This window comes from Citrus clementina, unplaced genomic scaffold (genome assembly GCF_000493195.1).
Source record: "Citrus clementina cultivar Clemenules unplaced genomic scaffold, Citrus_clementina_v1.0 scaffold_5, whole genome shotgun sequence".
In the NCBI taxonomy this organism is placed as follows: Eukaryota; Viridiplantae; Streptophyta; class Magnoliopsida; order Sapindales; family Rutaceae; genus Citrus; species Citrus x clementina.
In genome coordinates this window covers 38,619,982-38,640,658 of record NW_006262201.1, presented here as the reverse complement: position 1 = coordinate 38,640,658, position 20,677 = coordinate 38,619,982, and the positions used below count along the sequence as shown (strand labels likewise).

The following is a 20,677-nucleotide window of genomic DNA, read 5'->3' as shown; positions in this document are numbered from 1 at the left end:
TATTTGTTTATTTATTTATTTACTCTATACGGCACACTCCCAAGTCCCAACAATAGTGAAGAGTTTATATTCTGTGATTGAAAAATTTAATATTATCCTTCACTTTTTATTGGAGATGTGATTGGAATTTGGCATTTAGAATATATTTAAAAATTTATAATTTTGAATGCGATTAGTTAATTGAATGCCGCACTCATTTACAATTTGACATGTACAACCAACAAACAAGTTGTGAATTTTTTATTTGTTATATATATTTTTTGAATGATTGAGATTTTCTTTATTTAAGATAAAGAATTATATTAAATAACAATATGACAGGAAAAGAAAAACAGAGGTCAATCAAATAAAAGTAAATGAATATATATGAACCACATATATGAAAATCATATAATAATTTTTCCGCAATTTTGTAAAAGACGATTGAATAAACAATTTTTATGTACTATTAGTTTATGATAAAATGTATCAAAGCAGATCCTTTCAAACTAACTAGAAAATGTGGAACGTCATAGGAAAACCTAGAAATTTGGGACCTAATTTGGTAATTTAAATCAAATTAAAGAAAAAAATTAATAAACCTATACACCCCTTAAAACTTTAATATTACATAAAGCCCTTACGTTTTATTTTTCTGCTTACAAAAAAAAATTAAAAGTCCGGGTGGGCGGGTGACCAAGCTAAAATCCGGATCGTGGCCAACACGAATACAAGTAGCTACTGGGAAAAGCAACAAAGATCGGGGAGAGAGGGAGAGCGAGGGAGAGCGAGGGAGAGCGACTGAGCAAGAATGGCAAGCGAAGAAGAAAGCGCAGTGAAGGAGCCGTTGGATCTCATAAGGCTCAGCCTCGACGAGCGCATCTACGTTAAGCTCCGATCCGACCGTGAACTCCGCGGCAAACTCCATGTATATATTTCAATTCTCCCTTCTTTTTTTTCCTCCCTTTTGGGGACAATTTTATATGTACGACGGATGCTTATACGAATTCTTGAACATTGGCACGTGGGTTTCTGGTTATTTGATTATAGGGTTCGTGTTATGAATTGGGTATTCAACAACTTAGGGTTTTAGTTTAGTTCTTATTGAAGAAGAAAAAAAAAGGCTTTAGCATAAAAATTATTACGATTTTTTCTTTTTCGAAACCTAAATGTAGTGTCGCTGGCTTTAATGGAGGCAAACAAACACACAAGGATGTAAAAGGTTACCGTGGACAGAGATTGTTTAATGTGGTTTTAGTGCTAACTTAGGCTCCTTATAAGTTTAATGACATTGTGAAAAAGAATGAAAAGTGATCTATTATCTTATTTATTTTCTTATGGAAATTAAAGGTTACTTGTGTTGTCAGGATGTTGCTTGGAAATTGTGTTTAGGGTTCGTGAAGTGATGAGTAATGAAAGACTGTGTTTAATGGAAGTTATAGTTTGGACCGATTTCTTCTAAGACTGATTTTATTGCTGAGGGCACAGTTGTTTGAGTTTATTTCTTCGCAGATATGTTGGTGTCAATACGAACATAAATAGAAGAAACTTGTTTGAAATTGTCTTGAGCATGAATTTTTGGAGCAAATTATGTACTCAGTAATGTAGCCGCTGCAATTCAGTAATTACGCGTTAGTTACTTATCTCTTAATGGTTACTAGAGTTCTGATCATTTCTGTTGGTGGCGATCTGGTTTTGCAGGCATATGATCAACATTTAAACATGATTCTTGGGGACGTCGAAGAAGTTGTTACTACAGTGGAAATCGATGATGAAACTTATGAAGAGATTGTTCGGGTATGTTGTAATCTTAAAATTCTGTTATTGAATTTTAAGTTATAGTAGTATCTGCTGCAGAGAAGCTATCATGTTAAGCTAGAGATTGTGTCAGTATTTTTTAATACTTGTTGCGTCAGCGATTGCTGGAAGCTTATGAAGGTCAGGGCTTTCAGCATTTCAGCATTGTCTGGGTAAACAGATATTATTTGCTGAACCTTTTCATATGTTGAATTTTGTAATCCAAGTACTTCAAAAATTTGTAAGAGAAGGTAAAATAGATGTTTTTCTGTGTTTTATATGGCATGAGAAATATATCTTGGTTTGCCAAAGCGAAAAATTGTGTAAATATGGTTAGAAAAAGAGAGGAGAGTTTCATTTGTTTACTTTCTGGGTGGTAAACTTACTGAACTTATTCGTTTTATTTCAGACTACAAGGCGTACTGTTCCGTTTCTCTTTGTAAGAGGGGATGGTGTCATCCTAGTTTCTCCTCCACTGAGGACAGCTTAAATTGAAGAACAGGGTGCACACTCGATGAAGAAACCACCAATTTTACATTAATGCTTTTCTTTCTGTCACTGTTTTTGCATTTCCTAGTTTAACATCTCAAACTGATTACATGCTAAGTTGGCAATCATGAAATATCACATGTTACGGCGGGCCTTGAATTTGTATTATGTTAGAATCTTGTCAATTAGAAATTTACGGATCAGCTTTTGTTGTATGAACATAGCTTTCCTCACTTGACTGTATGTTCAATTTGTGTACCCATCGCGCACCAAACGCACACTTTCCATGATGTAGAACGGTAGATGGATTGACAGATTGTCCCATAGCCGTTAAACAAAACTGCCATCTGGATCAGATCAGAAACCATGCAAAGGTGCAATATCTGACTTCTGAATTTAACGCATTATAGCTCGAGGAGTTGAAGGCTTCAACTTGAAGCAACTGTTTCTCTTTAAATTTTATTTTATTTTTAGCATTAGTTTTTGTGGTCAGAATGTGAAATGTTCTTGTCAAGAGATGAGAGGCATTGTCATGAGATGATTGAAATGCAGGAATGTACCAAGCGTAGGATTTATTAAAATCATTTTCAAAACACTAATGCTACACATCTCAAATTTTTTATCCTAAAAAATTATCTCAAATGATGTATCATTTATCAATTAGTTGATGAGATAATTTAATTAATTCACTTAAATTTTATAAAGAATTATTAACCACTCAATTAATAACACATCATTTGAAATAATTTTTTGGAATAAAAAATTTAGGATGTATAGCACTATTGTTTTCAAAATACCGAACTCATAATATGAGCACACAGCCACAATCAGGACGGGCATTTGATAGCAAAATACGGCTTGTCTAGGCCAAAGGGAAAAATAAATATTTTGCACAAGGATTTACAAACGAAAAGAATAATTGATTTCGTTCAACTAATTGTATGAACAACTAGAATACAACAATTGCGCATACACATGGGAAAATGGAACAGACAAAACTGTTGTTGCTGACTAATTTATCTACGCCTATGCCGTGCGAAACTTGGAGATCCCGTTGGTTGTGCATTTCTGTAGTTTCTGCTGGGAGAATCCATGGCAGGGTAATTTCTTCCGGAAGGATCCATTGAACCTCTGAAGCCATAAGCAACTTTAGCTGATTCTGGTACCGAGTCCAATGGAAGTGACTCCACGAAGCATGCTGTATTGATACGAGTCCTCTCAAGCTCTGCTTGAAGCAACTCTGAGCTATACTGCTGTGCAAGAGCCTACAACATATCCAGCAATATTAAGAGAGCACATTTAGAGATAGAACTCGAAGCACAAAAGTGATATGGTTGCAGTAAAGAAGCTTTATCGTCTGTTCAACATTAAGCTAAATCGGCACGAGTAATATAATTTTCAAATGAAACAAAATAATATATGCAATGGTATCATTTCTGGCCTCGTCTACATATGCAATGGAATCGCAGTGCTGTTGTGATATTTTTATGATTCAATATCAAAACTCTGAGATCACAGGCTTTCCAGAAAGTGAAACATGATGCTATAACTCTCATATCACATATGACAAACAAAACCGACAAATCATGATGGAAGGCAACACATTAAGATGAAGATTCTTACAATCAAATCATCAGGTGATACAGTCATTCCTTGCTGTCTTTCATCTGCAAGTGCATCTTCACTTCCACGAGTTGGTCGGCGATGATGACCCGGATTCTCTACAGCCTCAGCAACACTTACAGTGGCCTTTTCCAATAGCACCCCTTGCAAATTTTTCAAGGACTCTCTAGCATCATGTGTGAAATATGGATTCAATATGGTCTCGAAATAGTCAAGCTGCAGAAGAGAAGTCAAAAACAGAAAAAAATAAAAAATCAACCAAGTCAATCAGAGGGCAAAGCAACCTGCACAGCATAAGTAAACAAGCAATAACCTCATTCAACATTTTTCCATTTAATTATAACTTTTCTTTTCTAAGTGCACAATCAGCAAGGAAATCTCATAAGAATAAATATGCTAGCAGAGTTCAGAACAAATGAAGCAAAATAAAAAACACAAGCAGCATTACTGCTCCCGATTCATCTTGACCCCCATCTGTTTTGAACTTTCCATTACTGTAGAGCTATGAGTAACAACTGGTAGAAGGACTTTCGAGAATATCAACAGTTGGATACTAGACCTCTTCAGAGAGGAAATAAGAACATTGTATACTACCTCGAGCATGAGCTGGCAGAAACCATTTGCATCAAGTGACTTAAGATTATTGGATTGGTTTTCATCAAACAGGCTAAGAAATGTGTCAATCAGACCTTCCACAAGAATGCCAAGTGTCTTGTCTAAGAGGGGCTTAGCACCAGCAAAGACCTGCAATGAGAAATACATAGCTCAACTAAAGCTAACAAAGCTTTTACATTACAAGAATTAAGAAAGCTTTATACATACACCCCACAAGATCCAAGATGTAGTACCTCTGCATGTACGGCTACCAGTGTGTGCAATAATTCCACAGCTACATCACGCACACCCTACAAATACCAGAATTTCATGGCTGCTTGAGTAAAAAGCATCTGTCAAAGTAGTTTCAGAAAGAAATAACCATGCGAGTTATCACTAGTTCCTCACTTTGACTGCCGGTGCTGCTCCCCATTGAACACCAGAATCCAACAAAAATGTAGTGGCTGCTGTTCTTATCAAGTTTGCCTGAGGAGGGAGATGTAAAGTTGCTCACGTAATGACCCAAAATGACAAAAATAAAGAGTTGAAAAATATTTGCAGCTTGTCTTTGAGCAAGAAAAGAAGGCAGGCTCCCTTATTGTTTGCCATCAAGTATCAAGTGCATTTATACCTTTGCAAATGTGTACTGCTCAAGGACCTTCTCTTCAAGTCCAGAAAAAGACATCACTAGATCTTGTATATCAGTGCCCTCCTGATCTTTTTCCCTACAATGGAGAACAATGGAAGCATGGTAATGACAATGGACTTTACGATAGATACACACTTTACAGTCATAAATTATGAAGTAAAAACCAGTCAGTAACTATGGCAATATCAAGACTTTAGTATCTTTTATATATTAAATAACTAACACATAGATAAGGGAATAGGCTTGGAGATTGGAAATAATTAAACACTTAAACTCAATCACATAAGCTACAAAAAATCAGACAGCGCAACCATCTAATCTGATTACAGAAATAACTACCCAAGACATGCATTTTGAAAGGGGCAAAACTCATTATCCTTTCTAACAAGTAATGGAAAAGGAAAAAAAAAAACTAGAATAAAATATTTATAAAAAAAGAGAACAAGCAGCCTAGTGTGCTCAACATATGTAGGTCCAGATAGCACAAAATCAAGAGATCAGGACATGTCCAAGAGTAAAAACAACTAAATCAACCCTAGATCAAGTCGCAGCACATCCCAACTATGGATAATGAAGAAAATGGCACTGCTCCTAATTCAGAGGACAAGAACCCAAATAGAGCCTAAAATCACATTTTAGGAAAACACAGCTGGCTAGTGGTCTCGCCCTTGAAGTCTTAACACTTGTTTTTCCTACATCAAAATAGCATTTATTCTGTGACAATGTATTAAATGGCAAAATCAACAAAGATTTGGGATTTCAAATCAGGACGTCCATTTATCCAATATACCAAATGGTATTTTGGATGTATATGTCCAAAACATTGACTGCCACAAGAACCATGCACAGTACATACCCTTATACAGTAATGGTATTTCCAACATATTAAGGACAAGGAGCAAAAATTGAGAAAATACCTAGATTGAAGCCAGATATCTTTATACTTGTTATATAGCTCAGAAGAAAGCTCATCTTTGCAATACCCAATATTGCTTATTACAATCAACAGTCTTTGGTGTGGATCAACAACACTTCCAGGGATATCAGACAATGATTCTGTGCATGGATCAGAAGAATATCCATTTTGTAAATGTTGACTTTCTTTGTTTGATTTGTTTTGGGCAAGCTCACTTGCAATATGCTCTAAATGACCTGATTAATGGTAACAAGCCAAAAGCATAAAAGTTAATTGGCACATCTTGAAAGTACTTCCAAACATAACATAAAGAGTTGCTACTTTACAGTACCAGCAAAATCCAGGAAACGGTTCAAAAATGAGAGTCTAACAGATTCTTGAATTTCTAGAAGCTGTGCATACATATCTTCTGATTTTGTAGCCTCACTCCTTAAAGAGTGAATCATCCTGCAAAAACATAGTGCAAAATGCTTATAGAAAGAAAGAAACATTACCATCCAGAAGTATTTTTGTATCTAATGATGTTCTTTGAAAATTTAAAACCATCTTTGAATAGGTCAAGGGTTTTCCAGTGTTGAAACTGATGCCATGGTAACAAATAAACTACCATCCCCCACCCCGAAAATAATAATAATAATAATAAAGGTCCCTTATACCTGCTAACATCAGTAAAAAAGATTGGTTAACAGCACATGAAAACACTGACACACTGACGCTTGCACTCACAACCTAGCACTTATGTCATACACGTATTATGCAGAGCATGCAGTTAGGTTCATAGAAAATCTCTGCTAGTTAGATTTAGAGACTTACAAACTAATCTGATCCATCGCTGATTTCATGATTGAACGAAACGCTAGAGGCAAATAAGAGATAGTGTAGGGAGATTTATTCCTTTCAAGAATAGATACTGGAATCCATGTTTCATCTTTTGATATTCCATCAGTTGAGCCCTGCATCCAAGAGCATAACCTTCCTATGTAGATCTTGGTGATCTCTGCCTGAAGTGTCCTGAGAACCATCACTGAGGAACAAAAAAGCAACATTAAAAAAAAAAAGTTTATTATAAATATGTACCTAGAGTGAGGAGAAAGAAGTAAAACAAACATAGTAATTTGAGAAGTCAAAATACAGAGATTCAGAATAACTTATACCAGCAACAGGAGGGGCTGACTCTTTTGCTTCAAAAGCTTGGCATGCCTTAGAGATTTCCTCTATGGCATCCCTCATGTATGATCGGAGAATATTTGAATCTTCAAGATCATTAAATGTGTTGTGAACCTGTGACCAATAATAAACTCTTTAGAACTACATCCTAAATTAACAACCTGAACAAGTAAAACAGAAGCACTGGCCCCACAGACAGCTATCCCATAAAAGAAGCCAAGGGATTAAAAATTGCTCATCACTTGGAAACACTTTGACCATTTTAAAAATGGTCAATGCCACCTCCAATACAAATAAGGTATGCTTACATAATAAAACATGTTAAAAGTAAAATTATAAAATGTTTAGATACTTTTCTTCCAACTTTGTTCGATTTAATGTATATGTTTTCTAGGCATTTACACCTTTATTTTCACCCACACCTAATATGAATCAGAAACTTCCCCAACCCATTGTGTCAGTGGGATTCAATCCTGAAGTGTACTGACCATGCAATAATCAGAAGTTAAAATTGACATATTTCCGATTAAGGGCTTTCTGTGTTTTCAACTCAAGTATGAATGTTAAGACTTTCAGATGTTTTTGGGTTGCCTGTTTTTCGACTGAACACTCAAAATAAGATATTCTCATCTAAAGATTAAGTAAGCCTTTTTGACTTAACATGTAATACAAATGTCTAAAGATGAAGTAAACCTTTATTTATTCCTTATCATGTAAAGTTTACCTATTAAAGCTTCAAGCGACACAGAGCAAGAAATTGAAGAAATCCAAATTAAATTGAAATTTATAATATTTAGGGATATTTCAATTAATTTGTATTCTAGTTTAATTTTGTTGCCTATTTAGAGTTTTATTGTTTAGGCATTGGTTGCTTAAGTTGTATTCTTAATTTAGGTAGGAGTCTTATTAAATTAAGTTTCCTAATCAAAATAGGATAAATCATAGTTAGTATAAATAAGTGTCTTTTGTACCTTTTACAAGCAGACCTAGGTAATTTTTTATTGATTATTTTTTTTCAAATAAACTCTAGATTTAAGTTCAACAATATTTTTTATTTTCAAAACTCCGCGTGAGTTTTTAAGTTTAGTTAATTTTTAGTATTTTGCAGAATAACAAGTTTTAACCCTAAGTTCATGGTATTCTTTTGAAATCAAGATGAACTTAGATCGTTCCTTATTCTAGTATTCTAAAAAATCAACGGAATATTAGAACATTAAACTTCCGCTGCATCAGTTTGGTAACACAACAACTGCAACTCTTTCAGATCCAACCACCTCATCCAGTTTCCGATTACTCCCATCGGTAACTCTATTTTGAGTTAATTGCTGTTTTGCCCTTTTTCTTTATTATTTCTAATTTTAAAGTGACTGAAAAAAGAAAGGAAAAAAAATTGAGTCATGAAACCACAACATCATTATGAAAAATTTCATCTCCAAAGAAGATGTTTTGGTTAGAATGTTAAGGATTTTGAGTTTGATTGCTCAAGATTAAAAGAAACTTCGAAATAGAGTTACCAAATTTGATGCAACACAAGTTTAATATTCTAATATTCAATTGATTCTTGAGAATACTGGATAGATCGGAGGAATACCGTGAACCTAGGGGTTAAAACTCGTCGATTTTGCAAAATACCAAGAATTAACTAAACTAAAAAACTCACATAGAACTTTGAAAACTGAAAATATTATTGAACTCAAATCTGGAGTTTATTTCAAGAAATAATCAATAACAAATAACCAAGGCCTACTTGTAAAAGCCATAAAAAAAACACTTATTTATACTAACTATGACTTATCCTAATTTGACTAGAAAACCAATTTTAATAATACTCATACCTAAATTAGGATACAACTCAATTAAGTAATACCTAAACAGTAAAACTCTAAATTGGCAACAAAATTAAACTGGAATACAAATTAATTGAAATATTCCTAAAAGTTAATAAATTTGAATCTAATTAGGATTTCTTCCATTTCTTGCTCTGTGTTGTCAAGTTAATTCAGATTTCAAAGTTCTAAAAAAATAAAATAAAATACTACCAAAGTCCACAAGACCAGATTGCAATCAGTGACAAAAAAGACAAGAATCCACACTCAGATCGAACTTAATAACTTTTGGCAATGTAAACAGATCTTGAAATAGAAAAGTACCAAACTCCAAGTACACAAAATTTCTGTTGTGAACTGTGTTTAGTTGTAGACCACTGAAATAGACGACTCAAAAAACAAGAAACATTTCCAAATTATCTGATCCTCACAAATCCTAAGTTAATCCTAGACCTTACTCCTAGTAAACCGTACTATGAGTCAGTCCCCACACCAAAGACGGCTACCAAAGTTTCTTCTATAACTGCTAGTCCAAACATAGTAATGGTTTTGACATAAAGAACATAAGTGCATGTTCACCTTGATTTCATACACAGATATTGTATTGCGTATCATTCCAGCGACTTCATCAAGAGAATGAATCGAATACTTCCCTTCTCCAACTTTTTCTTCGGCCTTATTTCCAGAAGCATTAAGATTTGACTCAGCAGAAACTTGAGAAGACTAAGAAAAATCCATAATAAAAAAGAGAGTGAGAAATTATCTTAAAAGGAAAAAAGGAAATATGACATAAAATATGCCAAAAGAAGAAAGCATATATTAATTCTCATTTACAATCCATCCCAAGCAAGGACATATTCCAAATGAAGAAACACATCGAAGAATATTACAACAGAAAACAGATGCCACAATAAGAAAACACAAGTTTGTTAAAATTAAAATTAAACCTCCGACGTCCCTAAAATTTAACTTAAAATGCATAAATTTCCTCTACTTTTCTTTTTAGCCACTCTCAATGAATTAACTAAGTCTTTTAGTTCTTCCATTTATTATTTCCCTTGATGCCTCCTCGTCAAAAAACATACAATTGACATCAAACTACTACCATTATCAACAACTAGAGCCTTTAACATATAATATAGAGCCTATTTTTTTTGGAGGATAATTTATATAATTAATATAATTGTTACCCATTAATAAGCCAATGTTCTGGAATAAAGAGCATTCAGAATACCTTTGCAAATTTCCCACTGAAAACAGAAAGTGCAACTTTCCAGAAGGCTGGTATGTGATGGATGAGTACAGCTGTTAACCTCCGGATATACCTTCCTCTAAAAGCATCAACTTCTTCACCGCTTAATTCTACAGGCAATGAATCTATTGGTTGTATGTTCCCACAAGTAACAGAGTAGTCAGCACCTGACTGACAATGATCAAAAGAATATGTAAGACAAAATCAGAAACCACCAACCAATGGGTTATCTCATTATCCATAAAAAAGAGAAAGGATTTCAATATCACAATAACCATTTTTTATAGTTGCACATACAGATTGATTTAGATCTTGTTGGATTTGCAGCCACCTTGCATCAGACATAGCCCTTTCATGTAATTCATTATGCAACGTTTCCATCCTTGCTTCGTGATCTAGGGTGCACTTCTCAAACAAACCTCGAATTCTGTGGTTCTGTCAAAGATAACTTGAGAATTTCAGTAAAGCTGTCATGTGATTGATATCAGATATAGTTTTGGCCAAAAAGTATCAATTGGCTTTTTTTCAAGTGTGAGCAATTCTGTTTTTGTCAATTCAAGATTACAAGCTGCTATTTGTTAAGTGCAAACAGTTCTTTTGATGGACTTGGTGGTGAACGTTGGTGTTTAGAAAGATACAGGACATCAACTGAGGACTGACTTCACCAGCTCAAAGACCGAGGTCCTCAAGTCCTAAGACACATAATAAGGGTACAATAAACACAGCCTAGAAGCAATTACACATGGGGTTCAAACAGTCATTTCAATTATAAACTGCTTGCGAATTACAATCTTACTCCCAAAAAAAAAAAAAAAAATTACGTAATTACAGATATACTTACCTGTACATTTAAATAATGCCATACAGGGTCTGACTCGGGTTCCAGCTCTAATAACAGCCTCACAGTATTCTCAAGCTACAAGAAATATAGCTGCTTAACAATAAATAACTAAGACTGATTCTCAACAAACATGAGTGATATCCCAGTGACAAGAGATATTCAGTAAGTACATAGCATAAATTTCAAATTCTCTAGCTTAGTCCTTGCACATCACTTCACTTATCCATCGCCAGTCTACGGGGTCCTAGTAGCTGCAGATAAGGGATATTTAAAAAACACCTAGGCAACTGAAGAATAAATACATGTTTGGTCACTTGGGTTTAATTCAGATTCAAAGTTCCTTCAATACTCTACCGAATATTAAAAGCTTTAGGATTAAATATTCAGCCACTAAGTGCATCAACAATCATTGCGAACAAAGAAGGATCAGTAGATCTAGTACATAAATTTAAAGAAATAAATATGAACTTCTGGTTGCCCAAAACTTAATAAGTGTCAAATAAGAGAAAGACTCCTTAAATATTTATCTAAATAGGGTATTTTAAGTGAGTAGAGCAGTTTTTTAACCTAACTGTCAACTTAACTCATTTACTCTTCTCTTCTATCCTTTATTTCCCTCCTGTTTTCTATTTATTTAATTTAATCAGTAAGAACTATTTGAGCGCATTTTTCCCATAATTGCAGTAGCGAAAAGCAGTAACTTGTTTGGCATCATGTTCAATGTGACTGCAGACAGTTCATAAAATAACAGGGGACTACTATAAGCTCACATTTGTCAAGTCTATATGGGGGTCTTCCATAGACTTGTACAGCATGGCTTTGAACTCCTGCATGACCTTTTCAACCTCTTCAAGAACACGTTTCAATATGTTTACCTGAAATATGCAGAATAAAACATATTTGTTCAAGTATGAAAGAAAAGCATGGTCATGGTAATACATGCTGAAGCAATACAAGTTTAAAATTATGGCATTAGATAACACAGCTCAAGGACACAACCAAAAATGATCTTAATCAGCATAAACCAGGAAAGACATGATCTGAAATTTATTAGAGCATGCAAACAGCAAAGTAACAAAACAATACAGAGTAAAACTAGTTAGTAGGTCATCCACTGATCAAAATATATGTGGAAATCCAGCTCTCTCCTTTAGAGATACCATCACAATTCCTTTCACATACATAAACTACACTAATAAACACATTAGCATATATGCTGACAAATGTTACATAATATGTATTCTTGTCATTTACATACAGCAAATGTATCACTTAACACTTAAATATTAGAATGGAAATTATTTACATCAACAGCCATGACAAAAAGTTAGGTTTCTAGCATACATGAGAGGGCAGTGCTATCGACTTTGCTTTTTTGTATTCTCTGACAGCCAGGTCAAATTCACCCTTGCTTATGCTTCCACGAATAGTACTGGGCAAGTTAAATAATGTTCTGAACCTCTGAAGCATTCCTTGGACAGACCTTATCTTCTCCGCTTGAGCCTAAGATACAGTCATTCAAGAAATAAATGAAGCTCATCATTGCTTTGAGTCTAGACATGCGAATTTCCAGGCAAATGTAAAATTAGGATCTCACCTACCTGTCTCTCAAATAGAGGCTCAAAAGCACGGTTAGCCTGTGAACTAACTCCTTGCATTAATTTGAACAAGTGAGCAGTGCCTGAACCTTCAGGATCTTCTTCAATTCGTTTCAATTTTGACTCAATATCTACAAAAGCATTAACATACTCCAACTAAATACCATAAGACTGCAATTATCCCCGTTAAATAACACTCTTATATATTTTAAACATCAAAAACCAAGAGCAAAAGAGTCCATTCCCGAAAATAAGAGTAGCCCCAAGATAGATTAGAGATGTTTACATACCATCAATTGTAGTTTTGCAAGAGACAAAGCAATCAAAATTGTCTTTAACCAATTGTTTTCTCTGCTGAGTCCGTCCTTTAAGATCAGTTTTTAAAGCAAGAGCACCAGCCTCTAAGTCCGCTGAGCTGGTATTTTGGTGAACTCGTGATAGAAACAACTTTGCATTAAAGCTGTCAGAGAAATACATCAACTTCTCTGCAAAAATTTGCATATAAAATAGAATCATCCACAGTCCATACAATTAATACAAAGCAGACAATCAACAGACATCACCGACCCATGCGGCCAGGATGAAGTTTGAAAAATATTCACAAAGATGATAACTGAGGAATCCAAAAAATAACATAATAAAATAGGCAAAGTTATAACTTACAGGCTCCAGTGTAGGACAAAAGATTACACAAAAATATCTCCACTCTAAGGAGAAAAAAATATATAAATGGCTCTCCAAAAGCAAAAGCTTACCATTCAAGAGAAATCAGCAATGCAGCGACATCAAGAATGAAAAGAGTAAAGATTTACAAGATTCTATCCTCCTAGTAATTGGAAAATTAATAATGGAAGACTAATTTAAACCTTTCATTACGCATGCATGATACTTATCAATAAACATTTCAAACTAGCAGGAACAATTAAAAAGATACAAACAAAAAATATTACGTTATTGTTAATTTTGGGAAGCAGAAGTATAAGCTCCTATCATCCCTTTTACAAAATCATATTTTCAAAAAAATGATAATGTTATGAGAAAACCACATTAAAAAAGATGTTAAATAAGTTTTAACAATGAAAGTAAAACTCAATAGCCAGCAGCAAAATTGCCAAACATGTTGAAAACTAGATGAAAATGAAATACCACGAAGGCTGTTGTCTACATTATCTCTATCAGATTTTGGAGTGCTTCCCGATGAGTCAGTGATCAATCTTAATGTCTTGTTGTCTATTATCCTGTCAAGACAAGATAAACAAATGTCAGCAGAAATGATATTAAGTGTAAATATTCTAGGGCATAGGCTAACACTCTAATATTCTGTAGTAACTTGTTCTACTAAAGTTACTAAGTATGTAATACTTCATTTTTTTCTTTATATAGGAGTTCAACTATTACTAACAGTACGTAATCAAAAAAAAAAAAAAAAAACTATTACTAACAGTACAAAAAGGAACAGGTAATGTCGCCATAAATGGGAAGGCAACCGTCAGTTTCAACAACCAAATGATTTGAACTCAAAATTCTATCAAGTGTCGATTAAGAGTTATCAAAGCAACAGAATAATATACATTAAGATAGTTATTTGCCCAAATGAGTTACAAGAAAAGACCACAACATTTACCCCAATCCTAGAGGATCAATACATTCCATGCCACGGGGGAAGGACTGCAAAGTGCTAAAACCCTTAATACCGGCTGCCATTGAAGGCTTCTTCTCATACTTTTGAGCCACAGGAGCTGTTCTCGTCTCACGCATCTCACGAACGCGGCGAGCAAGCTGTAGACAAATAACAATGTCATCAAAATAAATCAAATGTCCTTCTTCATCAAGTGAAAGTAGCATCCTAAGAGCTCTATCAATATATTAAAGGCGGCATTTGGTTCACAATTTGAAAATAATTTTATTGTTTTTATACTTAGACTCGTTTTTCAGGTTTATATTCAAAAACGAAAAAACGAATAACTAAGGACTAAGAGAAAGAAATGAATAAATTAACTAAAAAACAAATGAAGCAAGACCTCGGCTTCATCAACGCGCTTCCAGCAATTAGGCTCGTCGCCATCCCATGTGCCGTCGTCATCTTTTCTTCCTCTAGCTCTATTTTTAGCGGCTAAACCTCGATCTCTACTGACCTCTTCGTCTCCACTGGAAATGCTCAGCATCTCCACCTCGGACTCTTCCTCCTCCTCGTACTTCTTCCCCTGCGATCTCCCACCCTTCTGCGTCGCCGCCGATTTCGGTTGCTGAACGTAATTTGTCACCGGTTTCCTCGGCTGCGGAGTGTCGTAGACGACGCGGCGCTGCGCTTGCTCCTTCAACGCCATCTGAAGTAGCTCGTCCTCGTCGCTGTCGCTGGACATTTTGAATTTCAATCGATTTTTGGTTTCGATCTGATGACTTTTTTCGTTTTTATGATTAATTGTTTGTTTATTATGTAATTGTGATTTTGTTTGCCCTGTACGTGTTGTTATCAAGAAGAGGAAGAAGAGAGGGAGTAATTGGGTGTGGCCGTTTCAGCGTGGTACTGGGTTGAGATAGACACGTGGGTTATAATCAACCTGTTTGAAAGTTTGTTAATAATGACAGGAGATAGATTTTCTTTTTCAAAAATAAACGAAAATGAAATATATGATAATATTCATTTTACGGTAATGATAATATGAAATAAAGAAAATAGATACTATGAGTGAAAAAAAATTAAAATATCCAATAATATTATTATATTTTTTAATGTCATCATCCCCTCTTTTTAGTAAGATTTCAAAATTCTATTTAAAATATCAGTCAATTCAAAATTCTATTTTTGAATTTTATCTAATTTGGCCAATGAATTTTAGAAAAACTTGTAGGAGATGTTCTTTCCGAGTCTGCGGTTTGACTTCAAAGCTTTGCCGGTTTCTTTTCCCAATTACTGGAAATTCAAATAAATTCCGTGCGAGTTTCAAGTAAAAGAAAAGAAAATTATCTACCAATCAACGACACTACTAGGCCCAGGTAAAACCATTTTTTTTTTTCATGTTTTCTCATTTTTGGTGGCAAAGGCTAGCTACTACTTATTACCAACAGAAATTGGAAATTGTGACATTCATAACAGAGATTCAGAGAATGTTCTTTGCTGAGGAGCAGGCTTTTTATATCAATAAATGAATAGAAATTTTCATAATAATACAAAAACTGAAACATTCACCTTCATTTTATTCAAAATATACAGCTTGGACTGGAACTGTATCATTTCCAATACATAAAGGAACCTTAATGAAAGTTTTGTAACATGTTATGGAAAGTTGATCAGAAATGGGATCTGATAGAGATATGTAAGCATCATGAAAGATAGAATTGACAAGCTCATTCTTTCTTCTCTTCTGCAGCATAGAGTGCTTTGATTTCTTCGACATCATCATAGCTGCCCAAAAATATGGGAGAACGTTCATGAATCTTCTTTGGAACCAAGTCAAGTGCCTGCACAGAAAATGATGTCAATTCATCGGTCACAAGACATTGAAATTTAATTAGAGTCCCGAGAGATTTTATTAATGATTTCTTTTTCCTCACTCAAATTGCTATAAGCATTAAACAAACAAAAACAAAGAGTACAATAAACTAAGTTAAGCTGAACAAATCGAAACAGTAGCGTAAACTGGATTTATAAGAAGAGAGTCGACAAGTATATACATACCCGTTGCTTGCCAGTGAAAGATTGACCACCGGCTTGTTCCATCAAGAATGACATTGGGAAGACTTCATAGAGCACACTATTCCACACAATGGCTTACTCAAAACATTAGTATACGGTTTTGTAATGACAGAGTAGTTTTTCAAGCTCATGGACCTTAAGGGGAAAAAGAAATAAAACCAAAAAAAATTGCTACAGCTCCCAAAAACATACCGCAATTTGCCATTGGGGCTCTTCTTATCACGAGGATACATAAAGATACCTCCATAAAGTAATGTGCGGTGGACATCAGCTACCATGCTGTTGATAACCATGGCATCATCACAAACTATAAACTATAGAATCTTAATTATCGTCAGATAATACAAATGTTTTGACATTTCAAGGAAAAATGCTAGTTTGTGATGAAAGACAAATAGCAGAACAAGAAAACTACTAGGCAGCATTGAATTTCATGTAATTGGAGCCCAATAATAATCCTAAAGGAATGTTTTCACCACTTGTAAATCATACGCCGTTAGAAAGAGATGACTAGTAATTCAGATGTGTGAGATTTTTGCAATTACTAGGGTCGAGAAATCACCCAATGTAAACATACAAGAAATTACCTTTGGATAGAATCTATTGAAGTAATCTGATGTAAGAGCTAAATAATTCACAACCAAAGGGATGGGGTTGATTTTGGAAGTGCTAACACTCTGGGTTGGGTTGATTTTGGAAGTGTCAATACTCATCTTCAACACTAACTTCTAACTACCTACGTGAATTATCTGTTTCTGCCAAAAATGCTTTATGAAAGGAGAACGCAAGTTATTACTTACACAACGATAGATTAATGGTTTATTTTGCTTCTGGAAGTCCATGCATATAGATCAGAAATTTATGATTGGAAGCATAGGATTCAAATTCAATGGTAATACTTAATCAGTCATGAGCTAAACACTAAATGAATAATTTCAACATCTCAATATACTGTTGTTAGGAACCACAATACCTTCCAATGTATCTTAAGGACTTTGGTGATGAACCATCTTTAGGGAACTTGCATTTTTCCACATACCTAAAATAAGAGATGTCAGGAAACTATTCCACTAGAAGAAGAGAAATAAGAGATTACTAAATGAATAATGCACACTTGGCTGTTGGACCATCCCAGTTCTTAGCATTTCCTTCATTTACCGAGTAAATCTTTCCTTTCTTTGGAATCTGTCATATAAAAAATATATTAAAAAGAGAAAGTGAAAACTGTAAAACAATGCACACTTTGTGAATGGAGATGATAGATATCCCTACTACACATGCAATAACTCTTTCAAGCTTTTTTATAGGGCATATCGTAAATCCCCCTTCAAACAGAAGAGAGAGGCATATCATAATCGTCTAAGCTAGTTCTGTCAAAAAAAAATGCACATACACTTATTCACCTTAATAAACTTGGAATCTGGAGTTTATATATACGCAAGCTGTCGAAAATATAAGAAGATAAATTAATTTTCTCAAAATGCTCCTGCATCTGGCTGATAAGACATACCTTAATATCTGGGTGAGTTAGTATGAACTCCCCAAGAGACGGATCAAGCGTAAACCCATTGACACCACTCCCAGTGCTCAATACAAGCTGCAGGACAATTATATACTTGAATTAGTACAAGAATTTAACACTTTTCGCAAGGGAAGAAAAAGAGAAAAAAAAAAAAGGACCCTCATAAATCACTAAACTTTCTTCTTTGAACCTGACTATCAATGTGAATTAATTCTTTTATTTATTAATATAAGGTTTTCTGAACAACAATTACACATCTAAAACACAAGAAAAGTGATCCTTCTATACCGTGCAAGAGCTTCCATACATGCAATAGCCAGCAGCCAACATATTGTTGCCAGGTTGCAACACATCATCTAGAGTCGGTTCATGGCTATCTTTCATCATATAAATCCCAAATATCTAGATGAAAGAGAATAAGTCAATTGATCACTGCAAAATATTCATGCTGGAAAGAATAGTCATTTTATACATATGTCAGTATTTGCAAAATTTTGATAAAACAACATAAAACAGACTATTCTCAGATGAGGTTTCAAACCGTTCCAATGGAAACACCACAATCAATGTTAGAAGACCCATCCAACGGATCAAAAACAACACAGTACCTTTGCCATCAGAACAAAATAGAACCAAGTAAGTAAAAAGAGTGTAGAAAGTATAAATTGAATATTTAAAACAGATAAATGAACAAAAGAAAACTGAGAGCAAAGGAACACACCTTCCACGCTTAGAGGGCTCCACAAATATTGCCTCTTCATCTTCTTCGGAGACAAGGATGCACTGGCAGGAGATAAAAACTTTCAGAAAAATAACATAACTGGTTTCAATAAATTAAACATAGAAACACAAGGCCACTTACTGTTCGGCCACTGCTGATCAAAGCTTTGACAAAGACATCATTAGAGAGGACATCTAATTTCTTTTGCTCTTCACCCTTTAGTCAATATATAGGCAAATAAACTCAAGTTAATGAGCATATATAAGCAAAAATAAAATAAAATAAAATAATCAAATCCACCAACTACTTACCTGAACATTGGTTTCTCCAGCAAGTCCAATTAGCTTGGCAAGACCCGCCTGCAAAAAGTAAAAACAGGGGTCAAAGAAGACTTCTTTTTATGTATACGGTCCACATGATTACAGCAATTCAAAGACAGAGACCAAGAAACCTCTACTCTTTGTTTTCAAGATTTGTTCTTTGAAGCATTTCTGCTTCCACGTAACTCCAAGCGTACAACAGTTAAAATGTTAGATAAAATATCTATTTTTCACTTGCAGCTAATATTTTAACTCTGGCTTTCACATTGCTAGTGATTTCATTCGAATTATAGCACATTATTTCCTAAAATAACCTTCAACTAAAAAGACAATTCCAATATAACTTTCAACAACATTAAGAATTACGCCATCTATTTTCCTCTCTCTTTGATCCACAAAACAGAGTTTCTCCCGAATTTCCGAAAATACGAATTTCAGAGACAACGAACTAAATCACTAGACCAAACAAGACGAGGGAATTAAAAAACGAAGCGACCTTGTTAACAGCAGAACAAACGAACTTGCAGCCGAGAACAATGTGACTAAGCAAGATGCTGAAGTCGCCGCGGGACTCCGGGTGCTTCGACTGCTCGTTCAGCACAAAACGAGTAATAGTCATCAAGTCCGTCCGGTGCGCGTCCGCTTCGTGATCCATCTTCTTCGGCGGTTAAAAGAGAAACGCTGTCGTTTTCTAAGAGATATGCAAAGATAAAGCGCTGGATTCAAGGGCGTGAGATTGAGAGCGGATATATGTGTAAGCGTAGGGGATTGTGTTATCGGCAGGAAATGGAAGAGTGGAAGGACACGTGGCGGGTGGAAAGTGAGAGAAAGGTTGGGTGGTCGTCACTGAAAAGTGAAGATAGCGTGTTTCGTCAGCTTGTACTCGATGAAACGATCTGATTCGACGGTTATGTTGTTTTGCGTGTATGTTGAAGAGGACGTGTATGTTGAAGAGGACGAGGTGGTGGACTTCGAGGAAATTGGCACATATAATATAATATATTTGGTCTGTGTTGAGTCATTGTCGCCTCTCGCTTCGCTGTGTACTTGCAAACAGGTTAATATCCTTCGCTTGGCGGCTTGGGGACTAATATCATTTTGAAATTAGGGGCCACTTATGTTGCAACAAACCACTACTTTTGTCATTTTATAATTTAACCATCGGATTCAAGGCAAGAATGATGCAACGAACGTATTTATTCAGGTTATTTTCATTGCAATTCCTCTTGTATTTTGAAATATCAGAAAAAATATAATTATTATTATTTTATTTATTGGTTTAGTTGTTAAATAATATGAATAAGGAAAAAAAAAAGAAATTTTAAGAGAACTTTTATTATTAATATTAGGCAATTACAATACATGATTCAATATTCGTTTGTAAGAGCCACAACCCGTTAAATATAAAATAAAGCATGTATTTGCTTCCTAACTTCAGAAAGAAAAATATGTTTATTTATTCTACAAATTCATAAGTATTTCATAATTATCTAATTATTACTATCATTTCTGAATCTACTCTTATCGTTTAAAATTATTATTAATTATATTTAATTATTATTTTATATTAATTATTAATATATAAATATACTATGATAGAATAAAATAAAATAATAAAATAATTTATTTTTAATATTATAATTATTATAGTAAAAATAAAAATATAATTTAAATATATTTAATGTT

The 20,677-nt window shown here is 34.4% G+C and overlaps 3 protein-coding genes across 5 annotated transcripts; 1 reads left to right on the top strand and 2 right to left on the bottom strand.

Moving 5' to 3' along the window:
- The first annotated feature begins 671 nt into the window (after positions 1-671).
- LOC18042822 (sm-like protein LSM3B) lies at positions 672-2,498 on the top strand. Its single transcript, XM_006434390.2, has 3 exons — positions 672-907; positions 1,681-1,776; positions 2,186-2,498. The coding sequence occupies exons 1-3, from the start codon at positions 791-793 to the stop codon at positions 2,264-2,266; spliced, it is 294 nt and encodes a 97-aa protein (XP_006434453.1). The 5' UTR covers positions 672-790; the 3' UTR covers positions 2,267-2,498.
- Positions 2,499-3,039: 541 nt separating this feature from the next.
- LOC18042821 (exocyst complex component SEC5A) lies at positions 3,040-15,207 on the bottom strand. 3 transcript variants are annotated; one of them, XM_006434386.2, is made up of 21 exons: positions 14,753-15,205; positions 14,356-14,510; positions 13,878-13,969; positions 13,022-13,216; positions 12,735-12,862; positions 12,478-12,636; positions 11,904-12,008; positions 11,134-11,208; positions 10,590-10,727; positions 10,275-10,463; positions 9,620-9,763; positions 7,202-7,328; positions 6,861-7,071; positions 6,379-6,494; positions 6,049-6,283; positions 5,114-5,207; positions 4,891-4,968; positions 4,737-4,793; positions 4,483-4,632; positions 3,889-4,104; positions 3,041-3,530 (listed from the first exon to the last, which is right to left on the bottom strand). In XM_006434386.2, the coding sequence occupies exons 1-21, from the start codon at positions 15,092-15,094 to the stop codon at positions 3,282-3,284; spliced, it is 3,255 nt and encodes a 1,084-aa protein (XP_006434449.1). In that variant the 5' UTR covers positions 15,095-15,205; the 3' UTR covers positions 3,041-3,281. The 3 variants fall into 3 exon arrangements, with proteins under 3 accessions (XP_024039052.1, XP_024039053.1, XP_006434449.1); XM_024183284.1 differs by lacking the exon at positions 11,134-11,208 and having other exon boundaries at positions 3,040-3,530; positions 14,753-15,207; XM_024183285.1 differs by lacking the exon at positions 11,904-12,008 and having other exon boundaries at positions 3,040-3,530; positions 14,753-15,207.
- Positions 15,208-15,831: 624 nt separating this feature from the next.
- LOC18040806 (fructose-1,6-bisphosphatase, cytosolic) lies at positions 15,832-19,979 on the bottom strand. Its single transcript, XM_006434384.2, has 12 exons — positions 19,488-19,979; positions 18,983-19,030; positions 18,813-18,887; positions 18,672-18,733; positions 18,492-18,558; positions 18,239-18,352; positions 17,939-18,025; positions 17,543-17,613; positions 17,402-17,467; positions 16,621-16,707; positions 16,411-16,486; positions 15,832-16,193 (listed from the first exon to the last, which is right to left on the bottom strand). Exons 1-12 carry the CDS (start codon positions 19,644-19,646, stop codon positions 16,080-16,082), a joined length of 1,026 nt encoding a protein of 341 aa, XP_006434447.1. The 5' UTR covers positions 19,647-19,979; the 3' UTR covers positions 15,832-16,079.
- Positions 19,980-20,677: the final 698 nt, after the last annotated feature.